Genomic DNA, 16,843 nt, shown 5'->3' on the forward strand with positions numbered 1-16,843 from the left:
GTCTATCCAAGTTGTTGCGAATGGCAAGATGTCCTTTCCTTTTTATGCTGAGTAATATTCTGTTACTCCTTAAGTCTAGAGGATCCAAGGTTGGTCTGAGGCTCTAGAAAATGAATGAAGAGTTCAAGACAACAGATTCAATAATTATCAATGGCATAAGACCTGAAACCAATTTAAATGTATTCACAAAGACCCTGAGAATGCATCACAGAACATGTTTAGGATTCTTCTTTAAGCTTTTACATTGGCTTTTGGTCTATTCATGTATTTTAATAATAACATTATTGTTTTAGTTCATACCTTATCTGTCTTTTTGTCTTGCTTTTCCAAAATGGCCAAGTTGTCTCTCAGAATTTTCACAATTTCTGCTGGATTTTTGTGTGATTTACTAAACAGAGGCATTTTTTCATCTACAGAAATCTCTTCATGTAATATAGAATGCTAAAAACAAGTAAACAAATAAAAATTATGATTCTAATTCTTAGCATGATTAAATTGTTATACCAAAATGTCATGTTTTCAACAACCAATTCAGGAATATGGAACATTAAAATCAATCAAACTAAAACAAGTTTTAAGTTTCATGCCAAATTTAAGTTAATGTAAAATATTTCAAGAAAGATATTTTTAAAGGTTTACCTAAAAGTTTTTACTCAGAGTTTAATATCTTTCTTATAAGAGAAATTAAAGATTTATGCAAGAATAGGAAAAGGAGTATTTTTAGAGAATAAGCCGATACTTAAAACTAGATATTTTGACTAAAGAGAGTGAGGAAGATGGTGATATTAATGATGATAAATAAAATAGAACATGTAATACAAAAGTTAAACGAGGATCCACAAGATCTGGTAAAGCAATATTTTAAAACATCCCACTCCATAGCAATCACAAAATTACAATGTAAAATTATTTAGAATCTGGTTTTTTTTTTACTCTCCAAATATTCAGCTGACCATACTCACTGATAAAATGAGGATTATTGTGATGGGTGGAAGTGGGGAGGTGAGGAGGAGGAAGAAAGAAAAATCAGTTCTTTTTGAGAACATCTATTTGCATAGAGCAGAAAAAGCCAAATATAGCTATTATCACCTTATTTATATTAAAAATGTGCTAGGGAAAAAGATCTTAATTAAAGGCTCCAGTTAGGAGAAACATTCATTTGCTTTACATTTATTAACAAAAATATGTCAAACATTACAGAAATATGATGTAATTAATCAAAAGCTCCCATTAACCAGTGACCCAGAGGTAACAAGTGTTGTCAGCTTTTACACATATTCCTCCTTAATTTTTCTCTCTATATATAAAAATATTTTTTTAAAACCAAAATATAATAATACTAAAAATAGTGTTTTTAGGGCTGTAGTATTTTTTTAGGCTTTCCCTATGGAAAAAAGCAAAGAGAAACTAAAGAACCTCTTGGTGAAAGAGGAGAGTGAAAACATTGGCTTAGAACTCAACATTCAAAAAACTAAAATCATGGCACCTGGGCCTATCACCTCATGGCAAATAGATGGGAAGCAATGGAAACAGTGACAGACATTATTTTCTTGGGCTCCAAAATCACTGCAGGCAGTGACTGCAGCCATAAAATTAAAAGATGCTTGCTTCTTGGAGGAAAAGCTATGACAAATCTAGACAGTATATTAAAAAGCAGAGATACCATGTTGCTGACAAAGGTTTGTCTAGTCAAAGCTATGGTTTTTCCAGTAGTCATGTATGGATGTGAGTGCTGGACCATAAAGAAGGCTGAGCACTGAAGAATTGATGTTTTTGAACTCTGGTGTTGGAGAAGACTCTTGAGAGTCCCTTGGACTGCAAGGAAATCAAACCAGTCAATCCTAAAGGAAATCAGCCTTGAATTTTCATTGGAAAGACAGATGCTGAAACTGAAGCTCAAATATTTTGGCCCCCTGATGTGAAGAGCCAACTCACTGGAAAAGACCCTGATGCTGGGCAAGATTGAGGGAAGGAGGAGAAGGGGATGACAGAGGATGAGATGGTTGCATGGCATCACCAACTCAGAGGACATGAATTTGAGCAAACTCAGGAGATAGTGAAGGACAGGAAAGCCTGGCGTGCTGCAGTCCACGGGTCACAAAGAGTCGGACACAACTGAGAAACTGAACAACAACAGCAACATCTATTACACAGACATATAATCACTAGGAGTATTTAGTAATTTCTTATTCAATTTTATTTTACCAATACCTCTACAGAAAGACTTCTGGGTTAACTCCATTTTTCCTCATATTTTTATTATTAACAATAATGCAATTAATCAGTGAAGAATATTACACACAAATGTATAACAGCAACTGATAGCAATACTCTAACCAGTTATGCATCCAGCATAATCTTGGTTACGGTTCTAAACACTACATCCCCTAGATTCCTACTTCCTAAATCTGCTTCCCTAGGATTTCTGTCAAATCTCTGAGCTACCTGATATCCTTCCAAAAATTTTCTTCAGTATTTGTTGTTTGTGATCAAGAATTATAACGCTGGCATTCAACATATCTGCTAAACAAACATGAGGTATTTAAATCCTAATCTAGTTCTGACTTGGTAACTGATCCACTATGATTCAGAACTTATCATGCTTGTCTACATATCATTTAAGTTTTTAATAAGTGTTTTTTTAACCTAACTGTAAATTCATCTTGTCATAACATTTTTTTTCCATTTATTTTTATTAGTTGGAGGCTAATTACTTTACAATATTGTAGTGGTTTTTGCCATACATTGACATGAATCAGCCATGGATTTACATGTGTTCCCCATCCCGATCCCCCCTCCCACCTCCCTCCCCATCCCATCCCTCTGGGTCTTCCCAGTGCACCAGCCCTGAGCACTTGTCTCATGCATCCAACCTGGGCTGGTGATCTGTTTCACCCTCAATAGTATACTTGTTTCAATGCTGTTCTCTCAGAACATCCCACCCTCGCCTTCTCCCACAGAGTCTAAAAGTCTGTTCTGTACTTCTGTGTCTCTTTTTCTGTTTTGCATATAGGGTTATCGTTACTATCTTTTTAAATTCCATATATATGTGTTAGTATACTGTATTGGTCTTTATCTTTCTGGCTTACTTCACTCTGTATAATGGGCTCCAGTTTCATCCATCTCATTAGAACTGATTCAAACGAATTCTTTTTAATGGCTGAGTAACATTCCATAATGTATATGTACCACCTTGTCATAACATTTAACTTATATTTTTTTCTATCTCACTCACGAAGATATCAGGACAAATGTTGCCAAAGGCTCCGAGAAAGCCCACATACATTCTGTTAGTACCAAGTAAGTTACCTTATTTTATTTTTTAATACATCCCCATGACTTACTTAGTTTATGACTGAAAGTTTCTACCTTTTGACCCCCTTCACCCATTTCATCCACACCCCACCCTCTGCCTCTGGCAACCACCAATCCATTCTGTGTATCTATAAGCTTGGCTTCTGCTTCTTAGTTTTTTAGATTCCACATATAAGTGAGATCATATGGTACTTGTCTTTTTCTGATTTACTTCACTTAGCATAATCCCCTCAAAGTTCCATCCTTGTTGTCACGAATGACAAGATTTCTTTCTCTTATGGCTGAATAATGTTGTTTTATACACACACACACCCCTCACACACACAGAACGTTTCTTTATCCATTCATCCATAGATGGACACTTGGGTTGTTTCCATTATCTTGGTTATTGTACATAATGTTGCAGTAAAATAATGTTGCATAGTTCTTTATGAATTGGTGTTTTCATTTTCTTCAGATAAGTACCCAGAAGTTGAATTGCTATACCATATGGTCATTCTAGTTTTAATTTTTTGAGGCACATTTATATTGTAAGGTTGATCCATAAAGAAAGATAGAGCATCATATTTTCAAATTAAATAGGCCAAATACAGTGAGCTCTCGCTTATTCATCACTGGCCCACACCCATTCTGAGTCTAATTCTTAGTATTTATCAAGGCCAAAGATAAAGGGTGTAAGGGGCAGTTCTGAAAATGGTGCCTTCTTGGAATAATATGGTACTAGTAATTTTTCCATAAATTCTACCCCAGAGTTTTTAGAACATGCATTATAGTTCAGCAACACAAGAAGCGGGAACAAGAGAAGATGCCGTGTTAGGTCCAACAGACCGACACTGCCGGACGAATGCCCCCGGGGCACTGAAAATCAACTTGGCCTCCAGCTTAGTGGTGACAGTGGGCCACACAGCAACACAAACATCCGATGACCGACGAGGGCCCTGCTGCACTTTTCCCATTTACAAAGTACGTAAACAGAATGAACAACAAATAACACAGGTTCTTCTTTTTTTTTTTTTAAGCAGTACAAGAAAAGGGGATAAGTGTCCCACGGACTTCAACAGGAAAGGTTACTTCCAGAATTAACTCTCTGTAGGAGACAGGACAGAGATAACTGGGGGTGGGGAGGGAGGAAAGGAAAGGACTTAGACAAAAAGAGAGAACTGGTCAAGGTAAAAGATCAACACATAATACACACACACACACACACACACATACAGAAACACCCCCGGACGTAGCACGGCAATCCAGATCTGTGCAGGGCAGAAGTGACCCCATAGAACATTGACTGAGGACAACTAAAAGGTACACAATTAGTCCATATTCATTCAGTCAAAAAATATTTACTGAGTTCCTATAAGGTTCGAGGCCTTGCACTACTAGATACAAAAGTTAATAAGCCTCAGAGAGTTCTCGATGTAGTGGGAGACACAGCCACACAGAAGGGTTTTGCCAGAACACCAGAAAAGCACAAGCTAAAATGATGGAGAAAAAAATAAATAAAATGATGGAGATAAGATACTCTGTGTGTGTGTGTGTGTGTGTGTGTGTGTGTGTGTGTGTGTGTGTGTGGTATATCCTGCACTAGAAAAACCTGAATGAATGTTTTGGCCAGCCCAGTATTATAGAAATATGGAGAAGATACAGTGTTATATCCGGTAAAAACATGTGTTACAACAAGGAAAAGAGGTGGAGGAAGCCAACAAGTGCAAAAGGAACTAAAGCATGGAGTAGAAGCAACAAAGATAAAACAGCTTAAGGAGAAAAGAGATCTAAATGTGATCATTTAAAGGATTTTACTAGCTGAGATTAATAATGAGCCCCAAACTCAAGTGTGCTGCAGCATGCTGCAGACCATGGGGTCGCAGAGTCGGACCTGACTGAGCGGCTGAACAACAAAACTCAGGGTGGCTTTCAGAAGAAACCAGCGTTTTTCTCTTAAAGCTCGTTCCTACAAAAATGACTGTACCAACAAAAAGCATCAAAATTAAGTTGTCTTTGGACTTCCATAAAACTACATGTCATGAAGCCATGGAGAGAATCTAGAGTTCTGAAAGGAAAGTCTATAACCTCATAATTAAATCTCTGGCCAACACAGTTATGTGCAAAGAGACTGTGTATACTTTGTAAAGTTTTTACCAAAAGTTGAGATGGAGTCAAACCCACAAAAGCTCAACAAAACCAGAAATAGTTCTTGAAAGGGAGCCTTGATGTGGGAGGGTGAGAATCTACAATTGTTCACGTGGGCATAAAAAGAAGGAAGGATTGAACTGAATAAGTCAAAAAGGAAATTGCCTCAAAAATCTCAAAGAAAAAGAAGAATGGAAATAACAATAAAATTAGAAATAATAGAATCAGAAAAGGAAAAGAAAATCTCTGGTACTTTGGGTGCCTGTTTTTTTCTGGTGATAGACCTTTCTGCTCTCCTTCCCACCCCACCTCACACACACCCACCCCGCCTACTCTAGCAAGAGGGTGAGAACACGACCTAGGCAGGGCCCAGTATTTCTTCCACTGCCCTGGCTGTAGCAATTGGCTCACAGATGGATTGTGACACCACCTAGCTAATCAAAATGTGCTTCAACTCGGCTTTTCCCCCTAGGTGTTTTAATTTAGTTTAAATAAAATATTTGGGGCATCTATAAGAAAAAATAGAGAACAATGTAACAAGTTCCTGTGTATTTACCACCCAGCTCAAAAATTAAAGCAACCCATGCTAGCACCTTGGTAGCTTCAGTTCTCTGATCCCGTTCACCTCTGGCTCATACTGTACCTATTTATCATGTACCCTCGCTATACATACTTTCACACTTTTACTAATATTACAGATAATGTGTGACATTGTTGTGTGTGCTTGGAAGCATTACAGAAATGGTACTACAAGTCAGTTTCTTCCTCCCCCAACATTATGTTTATGAGATTTGTGTCAATACACAAATCTCATATTTATCTTACTTGCATAGAGCATCCCATTGGCTTCCCAGGTGGGGCTAGTGGTTAAAAAAAAAAAAAAAAAACCACTTGTCTCCCAATGCAGGAGAGGCAAGAGATGCAGGTTTGATCCCTGGGTCAGGAAGATCCCCTAGAGAAGGGCATGCAACCCACTCTAGTATTCTTGCTTGGAGAATCCCATGGACAGAGGAGCCTGGCAGTCCATAGGGTCACAAAGAGCTGGACACAACTGAAGCGACTTAGCATGCACTTATGACTATACCACAATTTGGGCTTCCCTGGCGACTCAGTTGGTAAAGAATCTGTCTGCAATGCAGGAGACCTGGGTCCATCCCTTGGTTGGGAAGATCCCCTGGAGAAGGGAACAGTTACCCACTCCAGTATTCTGGCCTAGAGAATTCCCTGGACTGTGTGGTCGCAAAGAGTTGGACACAACTAAGTGAATTTCACTCACTCTCTGAATTCTAATTGTTTTTCAATTGTTTATTTTTAAAAAATATTTATTTATTTACTTGACTGCTCCAGGTCTTAGATGCGGCCTGGGGGATGTTTAGTTGCAGTATGTGGGATCTAGTTTACTGACCAGGGATTGAACCCGGGCCCCTGTCTTGGGAGCAAGGAATCTTGGCCACTGGACCACCAGGAAACTCCCTCACCTTTTAAAATAGTGACATATAGTAAGAAATGCACTTTATATTGTGACCCAGAGCAAAGGAGTGTACAAATGATTGTATAATTGTCTCATGAAACAATACCTGAACTCTGGATAGATTCCATTCTATCTGTTCTATCCTACATCATTAAAAAATGAGTCCTGATCATTATCCATTAAATTAATTCACTACCTGCGAGTTGGGCTTCCCTGGGGGCTCAGGCAGTAAAGAATCTGCCTGCAATGTGGGAGACCTGGGTTTGATCCCTGGGTTGGGAAGATCTCCTGGAGAAGGGGACGGCAACCCACTCCAGTATTCTGGCCTGGAGAATTCCATGGACAGAGGAGCCTGGTGGGCTACAGTCCATGCAGTGGCAAAGAGTTGGACATGACCGAGCAACTTTTACTTCACTTTCACTAACTGCTAATTAGTATGCAAGATTTCATTATGGGTGAAACTAGATGAAAGGTATACAGGATCTCTTGGTATTGTTTCTTATCTATAGTTATCTCAAAATAAAAAGTTAAAAATAAAGAATCTATCACTATGGAAAATTGACAGCAATAATCCAACATAAGGATAGTTACTGTTCCTGAGGCAGAAAACTAACAAATGAAAGATGTACTTAAAGATGTATAAGATGTGTCTATTTATCTATTCAATCCTTCAGCAAGCCACCTTTTTCACTGTACACAACCACAGAATCATTTCCAGAATGTGGCTCAATTAACGTTAATTCATATTATCTGAATAAGATTTGTCATCGTGATGTTTTTCTGTATTACCTATAATGAGCATATATCTTCTTTCCTGAAACAATAAACAGATTTGTGAGGGAAAAAATCCGTATAACTAAGCAAGGAACTGAATAGAAAAACTCATTTTGTTTTTGAATTAAAAAATCAAATATTAAATATTTACATATCATTAAAATGTCAATTACTCCTAAAGTCCATAATTTGATACAATTCCAGTCACAAATCCAAGAAAGATTTTAGTAAATAAATTCAGTCAAGAATATAAAAAAACAAGGATAACAAATTTTAAAATGGAAGATTTCTTACGGGGGAATGAAATTAAAAGTGTTATAAAGTGCTACAAGTAAAACAGTAAGACAAGAAAAACAGACCAATGGAACAAAACAGGCCAGATACAGAAGTGACTGTCAGTAACTTTCAAACTTCTGGATATAAAATAATTTCTCTAATTTTACAAGTGATGAAGTAAATCTCAAAAAAAAAAAAAAAGACTGACAAATCAGTTAATATAAATATGCTACAAATTTAATTAAGACTTTTTGAATTTTTATGGATAAAATAACAACAACATTACAGGCAAACAACAAATAAGAGAATTCTGTGACATGAATATGAAAGACAGAGGGTTAAAATCATTATAAAAGGAGATCTAAAACAAATAAGAAAATCATGAAGAAATAATGTGTACATATTAGAAAACCACAAAGGAGGAAATATAGTTAAACACACAGTAAAGGTTTATTTTCTATAATGGGAACACGCAAAGTTAAAAATGAAGGACTATTTTGCTCATGATGTAACATAGTTTCTTTGTTGTTTTGAGAAAATTCTACCTATTAATGGTGGGATGCAACAGGCTCTCTCTTTTCTTATTGGTGGGATTGGGCAACATGGATCTAGAGTCTGTAAATACCATAACCTCTGATTCAGTAATTCTATCAGTTTGTCCTAAGAAAATAAACTAATAATGGTTATCTTTACAACTTTTTTTTTTCACATTTCAACATCTCTAAAATGTGCACGTGTCTTAATAATTAATGGAACCTTATACTAACTGGCAGGGTTTTTTTGTTCATTTATTTGCTTTCTTTCTTAGTGGTACATAAGGTGTATGCATTACAACCAACGACTTCTTAGATTTGATGGAAGACAGTACATGGCTATGAAAATGTTTACAAAGAATGTGAAATAAAATGTACAGGCTGCTAAAAGCACCATCCCGTAATATAGAGTATAACGACAACTACATAAAAGCAAGCAAAACCACAAATACACAAAACTTACTCAGAAAGAAGTAATTTTAAAAAGTTAACAGTGATTGCCTCTGGGTAGCTGGATTATGAATACTTGATTTTCTTCTTCCTTCAAATGTTCTCTTTTTTTCTTCAAACTTTAATAGATCATGCAAATGCTTTTACAATGGAAACACCTTCTCATAAATGAAAGTTTTAATGACTAAATAACTGCTTTTTAAAGTTCAAACTGTGGAATATCTGATCATCATGTCTTTTCAAAGCATTAGTCAAACAAATGATTTCTGTTACTCTGGCTATGAAATTTCACTAAAGAGTTGTACTTGGCTTAGATCCTGGAGAGAAAGCCAAAAAAATTTATTCAGCTCTGCTCCCAGGCAACTCAGGCCCTGTAGACTTTTAGTAGATTTTGGCAGCATTCCTTTTCCTAAGACACAGTGAAATATTTCATATTCCTAATTTACGTGTGTGCGCCTCTACAGATGACCCAATGTCAGTCACTCCAATGACTCATCTAAACATGTTTATGACGTAAGTGGAGAGGAGTGCATTTGAAGGGGGAAGGAGAAGCTAGGAGAAGAGGTCATTTGGGGCCTTAAATGCCCTCATGGTATCTTTTAAAGTATTTTAAAGGGGAATAAGTGGCTAATATCTGTCTAGTCAACGCTATAGTTTTTCCAGTAGTCATGTATGTATGTGAGAGTTGGACCATAAAGAAAGTTGAGTGCCGAAGAATTAATGCTTTTGAACTGTGGTGTTGGAGAAGACTCTTGAGAGTCCCTTGGACTGCCAAGGAGATCAAACCAGTTAATCCTAAAGGAAATCAGTCCTGAATATTCATTGGAAGGACTGATGATGAAACTAAAGCTCTAATACTTTGGCCACCTGATGCGAGGAACTGATTCACTGGAAAAGACCCTGATGCCGGGAAAGATTGAAGGCAGGAAGAGAAGGGGCCGGCAGAGGATGAGATGGTTGGATGGCACCACTGACTCAATGGACATGAGTTTGAGCAAGCTTTGAGAGTTGGTGATGGACAGGGAAGCCTGGTGTGCTAACAGTCCATGGGGTTGCAAAGAGTCAGACACAACTGAACTGAACTGAAATAGCTGATGAGTATTTCTAGGCCTTTATGTCTAACCTCCAACTGTACTTACTGTTCAATAACAGTTCTAACTTCAAAGGTTTTCCACGAAATCTTAAGGGAGTGGGAAATTTATCTCTGAAGACAAGAAAAGTCTCAGGATTTCCATGGGTAAAACCATATCTTCTGTCCATCAACTGATGACTGAAAAAAGAAGCTATGGTAACTATACACAATGGAATACCACTCAGACATAAAAAGGAACGAAACTGATTCAATTGCAGTGAGGTGGATGAACCCAGAGTCTGTCATACAGAGTGAAATAAGTCAGAAAAATGAATATCACATATCAATGCCTATATATGGACTCAAGAAAAACGGTACTGATGAACCTGTTTGCAGGGCAGGAACAGAGACACAGACATAGAGAACGGACTGTGGACACAGCAGGGGAGGGGGAGGGTGGGAGAGAGAGCAGCACTGACGTATACATACTACCATGTGTGAACTAGATGGCTAGGGGCAGGCGGATGTACAGCCCAGGAGTTCAGCCTGGTGCTCTGTGATGACCTCCATGGGTGGGATGGGGGTGTGTGGGAGGGAAGCTCAAGAGGGAGCGGATATACATATGTATACAATGATCCTCCAATTAAAATAATTTTTTTAAAAATGAGTTTTTTTCCTTCATATAGGTTTCTTTTATAATCAGCGGTAAGTAAGAAGGAAACATTTCCAAAAGTCTTCCATAGAACTTGCTAATTTAAACTTAAGTCACAGTTACCTTCTCTCAACTAAAAGAAACTTAAACCACCACATTAAAGATTTCAGGAAAGTTCAGAAATCCCCATTCTTTCATCTTTTATTCCAAATACGACTCACAGATAGAAATAATACAATGAAACAGTACATCTATGGGGGAAAATAATTGGGCCAATAAGTTTCATTTTTAAAAATCAATGGGATGGGTACTTTCCTGGCAGTCCAGTGGTTTAGAATATGCCTTCAAAGGCAGTGGACATGGGTTTGATCCTTGGTCAGGAAACTAAGATCTCACATGTCTCGGGGCAACTAAACCTGCACATCGAATTGAAAGATCCCGCTTGCCATAGAGAAGATCCCATGCGTAGCAAGACCCAGATGCAGCCAAAAATAAACAAACACATAAATAAATAAATTTTTTTTTAAATCAATGGGATGGAGATTACAGGGGTATATATATTTCTCAACATTCAGTGAAACATTCTCTTAAAATGGGTACATTTGAATAAATGTAAATTTTAAAATAAAAAAGTACACATAAAAGTTCTACTGTATTTGTTATATCCCAAATAGGCCTCTCTGCACTGCAAAATCATAACTTAGAATTGCCTTCCCAGATATAATAAATTACAAAGCATATCATTATTGTTATTATGCCATTATTTGTTGAGTTGAAGTAAGAGTGATATGTAATATTTATGTAATAATATGTCTGAAGTTGATACCTTACTTCAGAATGTCCCATGTACTCAAGATCCCAAGCTTGTGAATTACCCGCCTCATCACCATCCCTACTCATTCAGCGTTGTCACTAAGTTACACCACAGTCTTTTCTTCTTCTTTTAACAGTTAGGCCTATCCTGTACTATTATTGCTTTGTTTGCTCCTTAAAATTCAATTCTTGACAGGCCATCTCTTTCTCTTAATGAAAACTGTGTGCCCCTAAACCCCTTTCCCTTCTGGGGTACATTGGAAAAACTACTCAGTTCCATTTTTGTAAACCAAAGAAAGAGTTCAGTCCCCATGTGGTAAATATTTATTAGCTACCTACTTACGTGCCAGATACTGGGCTAGATCTTAGGAATGGCTGATAGGTATAAAAGCAATGACTAGAAATATTTCTTAACAAGGAAAAGGAAAATCACTGATTTTACTGTAAGATTAGGTCTCATAAATAGTGCAGTTGCTCTTAAAAGTACATAGAAATGCTACTTATAAACATATTGCTTTTCTTCAAGTATCAATATTTAGGACAAATAAAAATGTCTTATTCAACCCTGAAATGTTTTTAGATTTAGTTTCACCACTTTTTGTTGTTGTTGTTCAGTTGCTAAGTCGAGTCCGAATCTTTGCAATAACCGATTTTCTAATATTTTTCAGGGTGGCAATGGTTTTTCTATAGTGTGAATAAAATATAATCTTAGACATAATAAAATCAAGCAATCATTTGTTAAATCGTTTCCCAGGGAAGATGGTGCCTAAATTCCCAACAACCCACTCACAAATAAATTTCTAAGGTACAAAACACTTGGAATATGAGGATGACTTATTCCCTATTTCTATATATTTACAATCCTATAGGCTTAAGAAATGGTGCCACTACTAAGATAATATCAATGAGATACTAGTTTAAAATAAAAGCTTACTCTGAAGATTGTGAAGCTATGTGCAATTCTTCCATCAGTCTAAGAACTGAGTGTGGGGAATTCTGTAAAGAAGTAAAACTTGGTTTGTGATATAAATATAATTGCTTTGGATTTACTTTTGACTTCAAGAACAAGATATAAGTTCAGAAAAAGTCTCCACAGACCAGCCAGGTTTCTTCTTATACACAGGTCAACAGGTTTAAAAAAAAACAAAACACACGCACACACAAACCCATGAAACAAAACCTGTTCTACAGGCTTCTGAACACATACAGGAAATATTAGAGAAAGTACAGCCAGTTTATATTATACCTAGAGTACAAAGCCTTTTAATTGTTCACTAACACTCTTCCTAAGTTTTCACTTCTGCTAAGTTGTTCTGCCTTAGAGGACTCACTTGAATCAATAACTAAGGACATCTTTTTTGAGGCTGGCAGAATAGATTAGAAACTTTGCTTAGAAAGATGCATCTTTAAGCAATGACTCACTTTAGCAGCTAACAATATATACTTCCTTCTTCCCACAGAAGAATGATTACATGCCTTCCATCGATGCCTTTAAAAAGACGTGTAAAATTAGCATACAATTTCCCCTGCTAAGATTGTAAAACGAAGTTTATTGGAATGTGAATACATATTTCAAGAGTTTACTCTTTTTTACTCTGCTCTACTGCTTACATATATAAATGCAACTGGTTAAAATAGTTCTTCACCAGAACAACAATATTATAAGAGAGTTTGGTACCATCTAGAGAACAAAATAACTGTTCTTATTCCTTATTCCTTAATTTGAAAGGTGCATTCATTTTGTATCAAATGTAAGTTTGAGATGTAAATTATCTAATTTTAATTTTCACTATAGAACTTTGAGTCTAACTGAAGCATTCAACATTCAAATTTCATATCCCTTTAATTAATGGCATCATTAACATTCCTAATTGAATTATGAGGGAATGCTGCAATTTATAATAATTGACACCATCAAACATCACAATGATCATATTAAATTTACTGACATAAACAGAAAGAGGTAACTTTGGAATTTTCATTCAGTTGAAAGAGAAACATGAAAAATGGTATCCTGCCCCTGTTTTATTTTTGGAAACACTCTGTAAATAAAAACCCATTTCCAAAATAAGATATTCCATGGACACAGAATAGTTGGTAATGATTCAAGTGCCTTAGGCAACAGAGAAGTATTGTTTTGTAGTTGTTGTTTTTTTAAACCTCTCCTAGTAACAGCAGTTCATCATGCACAAAGAAACGAGGTAGCAGCTTGGTTTATAAAACAAATTTATAAGCAGTAACTGTAAAAGCTCAACTAAATGAAAGTTTATCATATTAATTCCATTTCTGTGAACCAGGATAGGTAACCTGGTTGATACTCACCCAATGTTATAGAAAAGTCCAGGCTTGTCTAAGCAGCAAAAAGTAGACCCATGGTGAGGTGCTGAAGACAGCTCTCTCTGGGGCTCCAAGCACTTTAGATGAAGTAGCCTTTATCTTCCATTTAACAGAGGGTGCCTCCTATTACCAAAGCATGGCAGAGAAAAGACTTTCCACGATCTGTCTTGACTTTCTGTCTTTGAAGAGTAACAGTTACCACCGGAAAATGTTAGCAGAAAATGCTCACTGAACACTCACACGGGGCAGCTGTAAATTTCCACTCTCTTTACTTGCTCTCAGATTCCCAGCCTTGCTTGTCTCTTAATCTGTCACAGGCAGTTCTGTTTCTGGTCAAACCAGCTTGCTGGTGCTTTCTCCTCTGCTCTAATGCACGCTTTTAGACACATACCACACAGTCACAGCTCGTCTTTCTCTCCCTCCCTCAAAATCATGCAATGTCACAAGAATGTGTGTAAAGCAATTAAGTTGAGGCAAATTTAATTCTTGGCCAAAAAAAAAAAAAAAAGCCTAAAGATAAACAAAATTTTTTTCTCATCACATTTTTTTTCCCTCTAAGTCCTATACTTGCATGGGGTTTTGTCAACAGATTAAATTGCCCTGACCATCTTGTTTCAAAATGTAAATAACAAAGGCATGTTGATAGTGATAACAGATTTATCTGCCAATATGCTAGTTCCTCTGGGCAGATGCTATTTTCAATCATAATAAGAAAGTGTAGGAAGTAAATACACCAATATTAGTAATTTAATCTGGAGATTTAAAAGGCAAGGGAGATGGGGGGTCAGTGATGCAATGGATAATGCATCTGACTATAGATCAGAAGATTCTTAAAAAAGCAAGGGAGGTGTTACAATGAGTATTCATAATTTCAATGTAATATTGTGAAAAAAAATTTTAAAAACATGGCAGATTTTGAAATTTAGCATCAATATTAGTTATGCAAAGGAAATTACATAGAACATAGAGAAACAACACCAAATACAAAATGGCTTATACCATTCATGTGCAAGCCAAATGTAATTATTTGGTGTAGACTGTCTCCCCATGCCTCCCCAGCTCATCACGCACAAGCACGATTGGTCAGGATATGTAACACTCCTTCAGTGAGGACTTTAAAAGCTAAAGGCTACAAAAAACGTTTTTTCATTATTATACATGTATAATTACAGAGCAAACTGTCTTTTTTTTTTTTTTTTTTGGACTATGCTGTGTGGCATGTGGGATCCTAGTTCCTTGACCATGGATCAAACCCACGCTCCCTGGAGTGGAAGCATGGAGTCTTAAACACTGGACCACCAGGAAAGTCCTAATTACCAATTTTGAGAGAAGGAGGCTCATAATATTCACGTTCAATGGTGGCAAATGAGAGACTGGGCTTTTTTGGTAGGGGAATTCTTCCTCTTCTTTTGACTATCACTGTTAGGTTCACAAATTTTCATATACTTAATATGCTTCAGTCAATTACAGGCACTATTCTTTTTGCTGCTGTCCTTGTAGCCTATGTTTTTGCCCCTACCAAAAGCATGGTCTGAAGCAAAAAGCTCATATAGTATTATTTTAATAAGAAATCCAACTACAGTGAGCAGGAATGAGGGAATATGGAAATAAAGCAAAGGAGCACAGCCAATATGACAATGCCTCATCAAGCTGGCCACCTGTTAAATCTATCAGACTGAGACTCTCAGAAGCCATATAAAGTGCATTTCAGGATCACCCCTAGGGCTTAGGGGTGAGAGGGTGGAAAAGGAAGGGGAAGAATTTACCTATGGCTCTTATCTTTTCTTGATCAAAGGCTTTCCCCAAAGGGCATTAAGTTCCCTACCCTTGAGTTTAACTCCTCTGTTCTTCTGGGTCGCTCAAGTGTGGGTCTGGACATTGAGTAGACCTCGTAGCAGTGGCCACAGGGAAGCCTTGGGGCAGGTAGCAAAGGGCTTGCAGAATGACGAGGGATGAAGTTAAGAGATTGTGCCTGCGTGAGGGTTCACACAGAGCTGAAATGAGACAAGCAAGTCCCAGAGGATCTGCAATGGTATACGTTGTTGTTTAGTTGCTCAGTTGTGTCACACTCTCTTGTGACCCTATTGACTGTAGCCTGCCAGGCTCTTCTGTCTGGGGGATTTCCCCCAGGCAAGAATACTGGAGAGGGTTGACATTTCCTTCTCCAGGGGATCTTCCCAATCCAGAGACCATGTTTCCTGCCTTGGCAGGCAGAATTTTTTTTAACCACTGAGCCACGTGGGAAGCCCTGTAACAATAGATAAGACAAATCTAAAACAATTGTTCAGGGACTTCTTTAGAAGTTCAGTGATTAAGACTCCTCACTTCTACCGCACAGGGCACAGTTTCGATCCCTGGTCAGGGAACTAAAAACCTGTATGTCACTCCATGTAGCCAAAAATTTAAACACACACACACACACATATAAAACAATTGCTCAAATTTCCCATATGAGTTCATTATCTTTTACTCAAAATCCTTTGACTCAAATTCTACCCAGGTAGAACTCTGTGAAATCACATATTACTCCACTTCAGTGATTATGATCATTTCATTTACCCACAACTTTTCTTATTTACAGTATCATGAGGAGGGTGGCTTAAAATCTGGCAATTGGAAGTGATATCTGGAAGGTCCTAAATAAGACTTTCTTTCTCTTTTTTTCTCCTTATTTATATCATTGGGTCAGCCAACAAGTTTTACTGCAAGAAGGCAGAAATTTTACAGCCTCTTTTCACCTTATCTTGCATGCATTTTTCTAAAAGACCTCTTATTACTTAACTAAATTCCTATTTATTAGTTCTGTACATCACTCCATTTCCCATGGTCCATATCTTTCTGTATTTAACTCTCTATAGAGAGGGGTCAGCCTCTATTTTCCTCACAGTCTTCCCTCCTGATCAATAACACTGTAGTTACCTAAACAGATAAGAAAGTTTATTTTGTGTTTGCTTTAATTATACTTCTAAGGTTGGTGATGGTAAAATAAAACAAGAACTCTAGTACTTTAACACAGAGTGTAA

The 16,843-nt window shown here is 37.1% G+C and overlaps 1 protein-coding gene across 4 annotated transcripts in view; it reads right to left on the minus strand.

Annotated features, from left to right (window-relative positions):
- The window catches only part of CAB39L (calcium binding protein 39 like), an 89,881-nt gene that overhangs the window by 48,697 nt on the left and 24,341 nt on the right, over window positions 1-16,843 (minus strand). The window contains exons 2-3 of one of the 4 annotated variants that reach the window (XM_065901979.1): window positions 13,806-13,943; window positions 301-441 (exon numbers count right to left, since the gene is read on the minus strand). In XM_065901979.1, the coding sequence (XP_065758051.1) occupies window positions 301-402 (102 nt within the window). In that variant the 5' untranslated portion in view covers window positions 403-441; window positions 13,806-13,943. Of the gene's footprint in view, window positions 1-300; window positions 442-13,805; window positions 14,182-16,843 lie in introns of those variants that run through there. The other 3 variants (XM_065901978.1, XM_065901977.1, XM_065901976.1) reach the window with 3 other exon arrangements.

The sequence above is a fragment of the Muntiacus reevesi genome, chromosome 11 (genome assembly GCF_963930625.1).
Source record: "Muntiacus reevesi chromosome 11, mMunRee1.1, whole genome shotgun sequence".
Taxonomy (NCBI): Eukaryota; Metazoa; Chordata; class Mammalia; order Artiodactyla; family Cervidae; genus Muntiacus; species Muntiacus reevesi.